At 37.5% G+C, this 11,400-nt stretch overlaps 3 protein-coding genes across 3 annotated transcripts; 1 reads left to right on the forward strand and 2 right to left on the reverse strand.

Moving 5' to 3' along the window:
* Positions 1-1,716: 1,716 nt before the first annotated feature.
* LOC113333019 (histone-lysine N-methyltransferase EZA1-like) lies at positions 1,717-7,202 on the reverse strand. Its single transcript, XM_026579502.1, has 17 exons — positions 7,111-7,202; positions 6,928-7,026; positions 6,584-6,840; positions 5,851-6,012; positions 5,615-5,699; positions 5,361-5,510; positions 5,216-5,263; positions 5,056-5,127; positions 4,196-4,893; positions 3,905-4,058; positions 3,456-3,667; positions 3,120-3,251; positions 2,775-2,865; positions 2,636-2,683; positions 2,427-2,555; positions 2,242-2,319; positions 1,717-2,162 (listed from the first exon to the last, which is right to left on the reverse strand). The coding sequence occupies exons 1-17, from the start codon at positions 7,144-7,146 to the stop codon at positions 1,974-1,976; spliced, it is 2,640 nt and encodes an 879-aa protein (XP_026435287.1). The 5' UTR covers positions 7,147-7,202; the 3' UTR covers positions 1,717-1,973.
* Positions 7,203-7,462: 260 nt separating this feature from the next.
* Positions 7,463-9,681, forward strand: LOC113333367 (ubiquitin-conjugating enzyme E2 32-like). The gene is made up of 5 exons (XM_026579877.1): positions 7,463-7,699; positions 7,858-7,989; positions 8,094-8,178; positions 8,856-9,019; positions 9,108-9,681. The coding sequence occupies exons 1-5, from the start codon at positions 7,589-7,591 to the stop codon at positions 9,525-9,527; spliced, it is 912 nt and encodes a 303-aa protein (XP_026435662.1). The 5' UTR covers positions 7,463-7,588; the 3' UTR covers positions 9,528-9,681.
* A 267-nt stretch (positions 9,682-9,948) lies between these two features.
* Positions 9,949-10,770, reverse strand: LOC113332840. The gene has a single exon (XM_026579342.1). It carries the CDS (start codon positions 10,768-10,770, stop codon positions 9,949-9,951), a length of 822 nt encoding a protein of 273 aa, XP_026435127.1.
* Positions 10,771-11,400: the final 630 nt, after the last annotated feature.

An 11,400-nucleotide genomic window follows, 5' to 3' on the forward strand; every position in this document is an offset into this window, starting at 1 on the left:
GCAGCTGACTTCTATGGAGTTTGAGGTTTGGATGCAAGCTTTTTCTTTGTTGCAGGTGACTTCTGTGGTGTTTGAGGTTTGGATGCAAGCTTCTTCTTTGTTGCAGGTGACTTCTGTGGAGTTTGAGGTTTGGATGCAAGCTTCTTCTTTGTTGCAGGTGACCTATGTGGAGTTGTAGTTTGGGTATGCTGAGCAGTCTGAGTTGTCTGCTCTGTTGTCACTGCAGTCTGACTTGGCTGCTGACTTGGATCATCTTCAGACACTTGTGTCATATGCTGACTTGGATTATCTTCAAACACTTGTGTCATATGCTGACTTGTTTCCTCATCTTCAATCAAACACCCAACAACATATGGCTCTGTCTGAGATTGTGTGACTGGCACAATATCTCCATCACCCACACCATAATTCACCTCAACTTCTTCATCCACACCATAATTCACCTCAACTTGTTCACCTGGTGGCACAACTTTTAGGGGTCCCTCATGAGTCATGAACAAATGAACTTCATTAGGAACATTTTGATCTGATTCATTCAAAAACTTCAGCAAACCTTTATCATCCACAACATCACAAAGAAAGCCACTCTCCAAATACTAAAAATCACAATGGTGGCCATCTATCCCATCAATATACTCATAAACATTGTGCAACAGATCCAACATGTTCAGAGTGTCTCCATCATACTTAGGCCAATACACCTCCTTTCCATTCATATAATCAAGGAAACTGAATCCACAAACAGGTTGTTGCCTAGGCCATTCTCCATCATAGTATAAATAGATATTTTTAGTATCATAAACAACACTTTCACTGCAACATAACCAAAAACCTAAATTAATCACCACAATCAACAACTTTGATAGACTGTACAATATACAAAAAACCCAAATCACATGAACAAAAAAAAACTAGAGCATCAAATACAGAAATTATAAAAAATGAAATTAGGGTTACTTTGAAAAATCCAATTCCTACACTATATCACATCAGAGACCATTTTCCCAACTATCACCAACTCACACACAAGTAATTTCTACAATCGATTAAGCATATAACATCCATCCTAAATCAGAGGATAATGATAAAGACCCAAGAACAGCATGGATAACATCAAACCCAGAATCACGTATCGAATCATTAAACGAAAACGGAATGGAAGAACATAAACCCTAGAAAAAAAAACTCACAATCTTCGTCTCCGGTTATGATTCATCACGATTAAACCCTAGAAAACATATGAAACAGAAAGAAATAGGAAGCAAGTTCTTCTCTTCGATCAATTTCTTCTTCTCTCTGCAACTGATAAACTTTTTTCTCTCTCTCTAATGTCTGTTTCTGCTCTATAGAGGGGTAGTTGTACAGACGAAGAGGTACGTGTTCAATTCTAATCGGCTACCCAAACGGTGCCAAATCGAAACCATCCATTATCTGACCTGATGCACAGCCGTTGGATGATAATACATGAAGGTATTATGGGAAAGTATAAAATCCACGTGTAAGAAATTGTCCAGCTGTACGAAGCAGCTGACTCAGCTAACCGGGTTTGGATGGAAAAAGTGACGAGAGGAGGTTTTACTAATATTTGTTCTGTAGGGGAGGTAACTCAAATTATGATCTTCTCCAGGGGAGGTAACGCAAACTACCCCTTATTACAGTGTTGTTTTCGTGCGAATTAGTAGTTCTTTCGTTGAATTGTAATAAAGATTGGAATACTTGACTTGACAAATCATATATGATTGAATTCCATTGCTGAAACATATTCTTAAAAACATCAAACCAAGTTGAGTAAACAAAACTTATTACATATCTTATTACTTCGATGCATATTACTTCGATGTAGTTTTACCTTATTTAGCTTTGAAAAGCTTCCATTTTAAATTCCACATTACCTATATACATCATGGTTTCAACTGTATCGAGTCACGGAGTTGTAGTGCAAATGACTCGTACGTTTGAACACTTTGTGTTTATCAATTAGATTGTTTCCGAGCACGAGCATGAGGAGCTGATGAATCATCTTTTTTGGAACACTCGGGTTTTCGAGCCCATGGTGGTGCTTGAGCAGGACCATAAAAGTAATCATAAAATAGCTCTTCACTAGCCTCAATGTGCTCTTTTGCAAAAATACCAACACGATGATCTCCAGCTACAAACATCACCTGTGCAGTAACAAAAATCTGAAGTTTTATCTTAATCAATAAAGGAATTAGTTTTGGGTTATAATTAAAAGCCACAAACCTTTGCATAACAATTGGGGTTTTTTGAATGGTTCGCGAATTTCAGCTTGTCTCCTTTACGATAAGCATCAAGAACATACTGTAACAGCAACACACATCATATATGTAGGGAGTCGGGGGGAAGGAGAGGCAGGGAGTAAACTTTGATGTTCCAACCAAAACAATATTATAAAACCTATCACTAACCTGATCATTCAAATCGAAAAGGAATGAAGAATCAACACGATCATAAATCTTTCCTCGCTTGTCTGCTTCTCTGTGGGATATTAGCTCACCAGTGTATTCTCCAAGGTAATCATTTTTGTTAACAGGGTTCTGGGATAGATTTTTACAGAGTTCTAGTGAGAATTCAAATCCAGGTAGCAACAAAAATGAAACAAAACATAACTTCTCACCTTTATGAACGCTCCCCATCCAGCAACATCAGACTTGGACAAAAGGATCTGCAAGAATTAAGTATGACGGACCGCTTGTTATTAACCTGGAAATCATTAATCGCAAATTAATCAATGAATTATTTTAAGCTTTTCTCACTTTCTGTCTCTGCTTTAGAAGGAGCTTCATATTGCCGCACTGATAACCATCTCCTCTTGCTGGTGGTTCGCCAAGTGAGCCATCTCCACAGCTGCTTGAAAAACAAAATTCTAAGTATCTCATCTACGAAGATAATAAACTTCAATTGAATAGACCCACAAAAGAGATCGTCAAAATTTTAGTTTAGTTACAGCTACTTAAAACCTAGTGGCTTTAGGTCATGAACAAAATTGCTCAATATCAACTACCATCAGTAGAGCATTATTGATGCAAGTTGTGATCAATGGATATCATCTGGATCAAATAGTAAATTAGAACAGTTACATATTAGGATGAAGTCATTACCTAATCCAGCAATTTCTACACACATCTGGATCACACTCACGCCTAGCAGCAAAACATGGACATTGACGACTTCTACACTGACTCTTGGCACAGTGGCATCCCCTAAATCGATTCTTGCAACTCTTGGAACACCTGAATTCAAAAGAAACAAATATCCAGACAGAGAAAATTGAAACTCTCAACTCAAAATACAAATGGAAACTAGGCATAACCGACTGTGCTTCGTCAAATTTTCATGAAGTCGAAATACCCCAATGCCCTAACATCAGATCCATGTATTTATTTTACCATGTTGTACCCCATTAAAGAAAGAGTGAAATACTATATTCAGCATACCCGCAGTACTTCTCGCAGCAAGTTCCATTACTATGACAGGAGCACTGCTTTCCACACATAGAATCACACTCACATGGTGTATATTGCTTAACTGTTTGGTCCTTCCCATCAGCTATTCTTTTGCGACTTGATGGATGACCAGCAGAATATTTTAGCTTGCGGTTTTTGCCCCTCCGACGGAATATTTTTGATCTAGTCGGCATATCTTGATCCTAATCCATACATAACACAAAGTAAGGAGCTACTTAATCATAAAACAAAAGGTCATAACCATAATAGTGGCTGTTTGATTCCAGACGCACTTCATGCTAGTACTTATAATCAAGCCAAACTTTATATAATGACCGTCACACCTAGAGATTCCAAAAATATTATTTCTAGTCTCACCAACTGAAAATAAATGTTGTCGTAATACTTAAAAGAGAAGAGATGAATCTATTAATGCGCACCGCACAATCAGTGTCAAGTTTTTCACTGTCATCAAAGCATGAATTTGGTGAAAGAGAAGATTTTTGCAGCATGGCATTCCCATTTCCAAGCATGTATGTAGATACCTCCTTGCAAGTCTTCAAACCAGGAAGTAAGTTCCTGGCTATTAGACAACTGTACAGTCATAATCGTTGCACAAATCAAACATGTTGACACTCACTTGTTAAAAGCCTCATAATAAATTATCAGGAATAATCAAGAAGGAAGAAATATGTAAGATGGTAGAGTCAGGTGATGCAACATTTATATACCTGTTTTTCCCAAATATCTCTACTCCTTTCAAGTACAGCTCCTTCTCAATAGGTTTCCACCCACAGCCACTTGAAGATCCTTCTGCTTTGCTTTCTAAGGAATTAGAAGACTGATTTAACAAATCTACATGCATGCTAATGCTTTCTAAACGTTCTCTAACATTGGCATCTTTCTCTCCACTGACAACAGTGCCAGACAGGACATGCTTAGTGGTAGAATATCCAGTAAGTTCACTTGGAAGTCTTGAAACATGATCACGTTTCTTCTTCTCATTCTCATCGAGTGATCCAGGATATGGACGCATGCTATCAGTGCTAGAAACACTACCCGAATTCCTTTGACCTTCAGTAGCCACATTTGTTACATCTGAAATTGATAATTTTTTTAGTTTCTTGCTAGCATGCTGAAGTCTATCGGAACACATTGTTGGACCACCTAATGTTATAGTCGCATCTTTTAAAATCTTGCGCTTGTTTAAATTATCATTGGATGGTATTCCTGAAAGAGATCCAACATTCATTGAAGCTCCAACAGCCGATTTGGAGATACTAGCAGCAGCTCTTTTTCCATCACTGATTCTTTCATCAGGTTTAGTTTCTGTGACAACATTACCAGGACAAGATCCTGATTTAGAGGAAAGTAAAATTTCATCTTTCTTGGCTGGTCCTTCAGGTAGCCCTTCAGCACCTTTACTTGCCTGAAAAACAGCTGAAGTGAAAGTTAGGTTTTAAACCAGAAGGAGATCAACTTTAGTATATTCACTTGTCGTCTTAGATATAGTGACCAGCTTAGAAGCTCACTACATCTAAGGGTTCATAAATTTGAAATGAAGAATGCATTAATGAAATGAGAACTTTACCTGAAGGAAACACTGTTCACCACAAGGTTTCTTATTCTCATCAGGCCCAGATGAATATAGCTGCTTCTCACCCTGTCAAAAAACTTTTCCTATTAAAACGAACCGTAAACTTGTACTCAATTGTGTGACTGAAAGTGAAGAACAAATCACTAGGGCTTACAGGGGCGATCAGATTTTGAGAACAGCCATGAAGACGGCAGTCAAATACCTGTCGCATAAACCAAGTCAACTCAATTTATCTTCAGAAAAAGAAAATGAAGAAAAAAATGATGCTTGGCAGAATTAGGTAGCAAAAGAAACACTACCAAACAACGGCGACAAAAAAGATTATCAAAGGAATCTAAAGCTGCATCGAGACTCTTGTCCAGAACTATTCCCGTTTTAGTTTTCCCGGAACTTTCAACCTCTTTAGGATGTTCTTCTTGATACTTCTCTAGCAAACTCGTGTACCTGTCCTGTAAAGCCCAGGTGCAGTAAAAAAGTTATGATGAAAACATACAATCCGTCATCATGAGAAGATCCATAGGAATATCATTCTTTCTTATGCTAACTCTCACACCTGAATTTCAGATGAAGTGGCCTTAATAATTTGGGTCAGAATATTCAACACTTCCTGAGTTGACCCATGCTGTTGAAAAGCCCTCCTGTCAAAGCCAGCAAAGCCACAAAAACTTTGATGCATATACTTCGTACACAAATGGCAGAAATGGGATGAACAAAATCAGTTGTTATACGCAGATCATATCTTGCAGTTGCGCTATCAGAGAGTATTGTAAGTCACTGAAATTTACATACCACAACATCTGATCTTCACCTTCCGAAAACTCATGCTTCTCCACCTCTGGTTCAGGAAGCTCTTCCTCACTGTCACTACAAATCACAGTTTCACCACCATGCTGATCATAGTATATCTGTCTCCTCCCAAACACTGATTGATCTTCAGCCATCCTCTGATTTCTGCGGGATGGGAAAATTTTGAGAAACTGATAGAAAATATAAAATCTCCACAATGACAAAAAGGGTCGGAAGCATCTGTATAAGTTATGAATGATATTTACAACACAACAATGAAGATCTCAACGCTGTCCTACACCCGCATAAACATGATTATTCCTCTCACAAATTTCTCCAATCTTATCACCCTCAAATCACTCAAAACATTGGTAACAAATATTTCAGCACACAACACAAAATATTCAGTTCAATACCATAATCCAGCCTACATCGATTTCTCTGCCGAACAGGTATACCCACGACTAAGAAAATAACTACCATGTCCAAATTCGAATAACTACCCACAACTCTCTAAAACAACTGCCAAGGAATTCTAACCTCAAACCCCATGGAAAACTAATAAAAATGTTCGGTAGACCTAGAAATGTAACCAGAAAATCATGTACGTATGACGCAACCCTTAATCGTTGCATATATCAACTACTAGTCTACCAATATGCCTTATTACTCTATAAATCATCTAATGCAGCAAGTACATATATTCAAATAGCTGGGAAAGGAAATAACATCTTACTTGTCCAAGAAAATCCATGTGGTATAAGGTGATATCTTCTCAACAAAAGGAAGCTTAGTAGTCGCTGAGCCATAAACATCCTGACAATTAACATAATCTTTTTCCCCTAACCCATGACCACCGCAACCACTTAGCTTACATAATGGCCTTTCGATTCTAGATGAAACCATATTTGTTGATCCATTTCTTGACGTTGCCAATTGAAGTAGCTGAGATGTATTCACTTTTAAACTCTTTTGATTTCGTTTAAGTTTTTCCTACATAACCAAACACTAAATGAATTAACGATCGTCTTAGGTAGAGCAAAATAATCATCGGTATTAGGGCATATCAAAGTTACTTACTTTAATCGAAGCTAATCTCGACGATTGAATCTGTTTTTTTATACGAAACAAATTTGATGATATATTCCCGTATGAATCACTTGTTTGTTCATCAAATTTCTGCAAGAAATAATTGGAAGAAAATTAAGAAATTGATTAGAAACATGATCTGAAATTAAATTTAAAAAACAAATTATAATTAACCTTAGGTTTAGCTCCAGATTCTGAAGCTCTAGACATGGTGGGAGTGAGAGTCACTCTGTATCCCCCAGAGACCAGTATAAAGAGGGAGAGATTTGTTATGAAGATCTAGGGGAACGAGGCGGGTTCAGGCGGGTCATAAAGTGTAGGGTCCACGTAAGGTTACACGTGTCAAGTTAATAGACCAGGTGAATCTCATGAGTCTTATGACTCCGTTTTATCGAAAAGAGGCAGATCGAGATTGGGGTATAACTTTCTACGGTCAAGATGATTTGTTTTGTTCACCTACGTTTTTAAGGGTGATTGGACGTTACGTTTTCTCTCTCATCTAGTTAGTATATTTCCAGTGACTTTCTTTTCTCGGGGCAGTCTTCTTTTTTTCTTTCTGTCAGAGTGATTTTGTTTTGTTTCATTTTTGGGTGAAGAACTGAATCGAAAACCCTAATTTTGTTTTCACCATTATCAACTTATCATCATCAGGATGGCTGAAGGGAAGTATAATATGAAGAATCCGGCTGTGAAGAGAATTCTTCAGGAAGTTAAAGAGATGCAGGCTAATCCATCTGATGATTTCATGAGTCTCCCTCTTGAGGTTAATTTTTCAAAAACCCCTAATTTATTTTATAAACCTTTTGATCCCTGAGTTAGTTTTGGGGATATGATTTGAGAATTTTGTAATTAGGAAATGTAATGACTTTTCTCGGTTAAAACCCCCAATTTGGGTACTGATATTGATTTGATTTTGTTTAGGAAAATATATTCGAATGGCAATTTGCAATAAAAGGTCCACGTGATACTGAATTTGAAGGAGGGATTTACCATGGGAGAATTCAATTGCCTGCTGATTATCCATTTCAGCCTCCTGCTTTCATGCTGTTATCTGTAATGACCTAACCCCCATTGTTATACTTACCTTAATGTCTACTACTTAGGTTGAATGTATATCATTTCATGCATGCTTATTAGCTTTGTTCTTTTTGTTTCAGCCAAATGGACGATTTGAAACACAAACGAAGATATGTTTAAGTATATCAAGTCATCATCCTGAACACTGGCAACCTTCATGGAGTGGTAAATTTTTTGACCTTGATTGATCAAAAAAGAATTGACCTTGATTGTGTTTTAGTTTGATATGTTTAACAGTAGTTAATAGTGTTAATCTGCTTCTGTTCATTACTTTTTTGTGTTTGACTTTGTAGCAAACAAACTAGACCCACAAACGGCTGGAATTAGTTTTTGGTTGAACACATATGCATCTAGGTAATTGCTTGTTAGAGAGGGTTTCACTCTTTAATCAGCGATCTAGACATTTGTTGTGCTGCAGTGTTTCACTCTTTAACCCGATCGAATCCAAAGAACTGATTCCTTGTGCTGCACTGTTGATTCATGATGTTTGTTATCACTGTTTGAAACTAGATTAGGAGTTAGGGTTACTACAGCTGGACTTAAACATGCCACTATATGGTTGCTGAGGTTTTCGTTTTGCTTGATAGCAATAAACTCTGATAGATTAAAGTGGAAATTCATAATTAGGCTTATAATCATTAATATTAATATATTCCCCTAAATTCGTAGGTACATGTCAAGCTTGAATTCGTTTACCTTTTATGTCATTATCTGGTCAGTGTTGTCTATATCATTGTCTGTTCAAATTTGTGGGCATGTTACTTATGAGTTTGAAACCCCATTGGGTATTTTCGTGTTTCAAAATTCTGCTAGTGACTCCTGCCTGATGTATGACCATGCAGTTAGAACTGCCCTAGTAGCATTAATAGCATTCATGCCAACAAACCCTGATGGAGCATTGGGTTCTCTGGACTATAAGAAAGAACAAAGGCGTGAACTAGCTATTAAATCACGAGAAGCAGCTCCCAAATATGGGACTCCTGAACGTCAAAAAATAATTGATGAGGTTTGTTTGCTCTCTGTGTTTATATTCTCTATTTGGGGAGCGTTTTGTACTTCCTCATTACCTTGACGTAAACCTTTCGATGATTCAGATCCATGAATATATGCTAAGCAAGGTGCTTCCAGCTCCTCCCCAACACAGCCCCCAGCAGCCAGCCTCTGAGGAGGACTTGAGCAACAAAGATGGTGAAGCCCAGTCCAGTCCCCAGAACGGTGATGTGATTCATGAGGATCATCCCATTCCTGAGGCAGATGACAGGATTGTGGAAGATGCAAGAGAAGTCCATGTTAATGCTAATGCTGGTCCCTTGAGAGTCAGCTTCAATGCAGGAGTGACGGTAACAAGACGTGTACCAGCCACAGACTCCAATACAGGAACTGCGGTTACAGTTGCAACCCCTGCTAGTGACCGCCTTTTCACGTTGGCTGCAATTGGTCTGGCAGTTGCTATTGCTTATCTTTTACTCAAGAAGTTCTTGAAATCAAGTGGTCATGATATTGGTTCCATGTAGAGATTTGAGGTGTAGTGATCAAGTCGATGTTTATTCCATTAGAATATATTACAGAGTATAAGCAAAACCTATTATACTTACTTTCCAGGAAGAACTCATGTAATGTAATCTATATTAACATATTATATACCATATAAAACACGCCTTTTGCACACTGTGTCTTGAGTTCAGGCCATTAATATGTTGTATATATGAATCTTAACTGCTCAAGTTAGATGTCAGCGGCAGAAAATTTGTTTAATCAGTGTTCGAGAAACTACAGATATCATTGTCTATTAAGAGTAGGCAGTTCCTTCATCATAATTTAATTGGAAATCACAGTTGTTGTGGATACAAGTTCTTGATCAAACTAAAGTATAGGAAAACTGAATTACAAAGGAAAAAAAAAGGTAAAGAAAAAGGAGGGCAACATGGGTTGATGTTAGACCTTACTGTCATCCTCATCACAAGGACAATTATTGCTCTGTTGTGGTCTTCTTCTGCAGAACAAACCTTCAGCAAACCAAATTAAACCCTTGACAACCCTCAACATGCCAATTGTAACAGTAAGATAATACAACCACCAACTAATAAAATCAGAAATACCCAAACCAATTAAGAGCTCTCTTTTAATTTCTACGACAAGAACTAACGTTTCAACCTCGTCTCTTAATCTCCACAACCACAACGCACCAAAGCCCGCGCTTATTGCCACCTTTTCAATCCATTTTTCGCCCCTTGCACCCCCGAAAATTGTATCATCCACAACAGGTCTCACGACAGTTTTCCCCCAATAAAGCATAGTTTCATGCAAACCAATGAAGAAAACAATCCTACTTATCAACAAACTCCTTCTGTCAGCACCATAGTCCTCAGGCCAAACACCGGAGACGACAATAGCTTCAATCCCCAAACCAACAGTTACTTGTAAAACACAAAGGAAAATCCACGCAATATGAAGACGAGGTTGAAGAGGTGATCCATACAAAAGTGTGAATTTGCCCGTTAAACCGTGAATAAGAGCTGTAACACTGAAGAATGATAGAAGAGCTTGTAGTAGAGCAGGATTGATATTGAGAAAGAGAGATAGAAGGAAAGACGAAGGTAGTGAAGGGTACTTTACATAAGACAATCTAGCTAGTAATAGAAATGAAAGAGGGAGAAGAAGACTCAAAAGGGTTAATGTGAATATATAAAATGGCACCCTTAGAATTGGATTCATAAAAAACTTCATCACTTTTTGTTCCCATTTCTCGGAACCCATTATGCAAACTTCTTCTAGTGTTCTTGAAACACAATAACAATTAACGAAAAACTAGAAGAACTCTCTTCTTCTTGGATAATTGACGATGCAAACTACAAAGGAAGAAAACAAGAACTTGATGAAAATGTACCCGTTTTTGTATGTTATAATGTCTTAATCATAAGCTGTCTTTTATATGCAAGAAACTGAGTGGTTGGCACGACCGTTTGTAGTTGTTGGCATTGTCTCATGTATTCGCTCATACATTTTGCAGATAATTTTTAATAAATTAGATCAACAACCATATTATTAATCGAAGATGATTAGTGTAGTATGGGTTTGTAATGTTCAAATTTAAAACGCTAGAGCTAATTTATCAATTTGATTAACTATACAATTATAATGGTGATTTAATTGAATAGTTAACAGATACGGGCTAGGCTGGGGTTTCTTAGACATATTGTAGATACCAAATATATCATAGACACGTGGCAGTAGATTAAAGTTTCATCAACTTACAACTCTACATCAACATACACTACAACTTTCTATGTTAGCTTAATTATTAAGTTAAGGGTAATATGGTAAATGTTTGTGTACCTCTCTCCTAATATAAAGGAAGAGATTAGGGTAGAAGAGGGGGATCGGCTC

This window comes from Papaver somniferum, unplaced genomic scaffold (genome assembly GCF_003573695.1).
Source record: "Papaver somniferum cultivar HN1 unplaced genomic scaffold, ASM357369v1 unplaced-scaffold_132, whole genome shotgun sequence".
NCBI lineage: Eukaryota > Viridiplantae > Streptophyta > Magnoliopsida > Ranunculales > Papaveraceae > Papaver > Papaver somniferum.

Excerpts from the sequence above, each read along its gene's own strand:
- LOC113333019 (XM_026579502.1), bottom strand. The coding sequence starts at position 7,146 with ATGTCTAGAGCTTCAGAATCTGGAGCTAAACCTAAG. Across the intron at positions 7,027-7,110 it reads AATCTGGAGCTAAACCTAAG|AAATTTGATGAACAAACAAG; the intron begins GTTAATTATAAT and ends TATTTCTTGCAG. Across the intron at positions 2,556-2,635 it reads GATGGGGAGCGTTCATAAAG|AACCCTGTTAACAAAAATGA; the intron begins GTGAGAAGTTAT and ends AATCTATCCCAG.
- LOC113333367 (XM_026579877.1), top strand. The coding sequence starts at position 7,589 with ATGGCTGAAGGGAAGTATAATATGAAGAATCCGGCTGTGAAGAGAATT. Across the intron at positions 7,700-7,857 it reads TCATGAGTCTCCCTCTTGAG|GAAAATATATTCGAATGGCA; the intron begins GTTAATTTTTCA and ends GATTTTGTTTAG. Across the intron at positions 9,020-9,107 it reads GTCAAAAAATAATTGATGAG|ATCCATGAATATATGCTAAG; the intron begins GTTTGTTTGCTC and ends TCGATGATTCAG.
- LOC113332840 (XM_026579342.1), bottom strand. The coding sequence starts at position 10,770 with ATGGGTTCCGAGAAATGGGAACAAAAAGTGATGAAGTTTTTTATGAAT.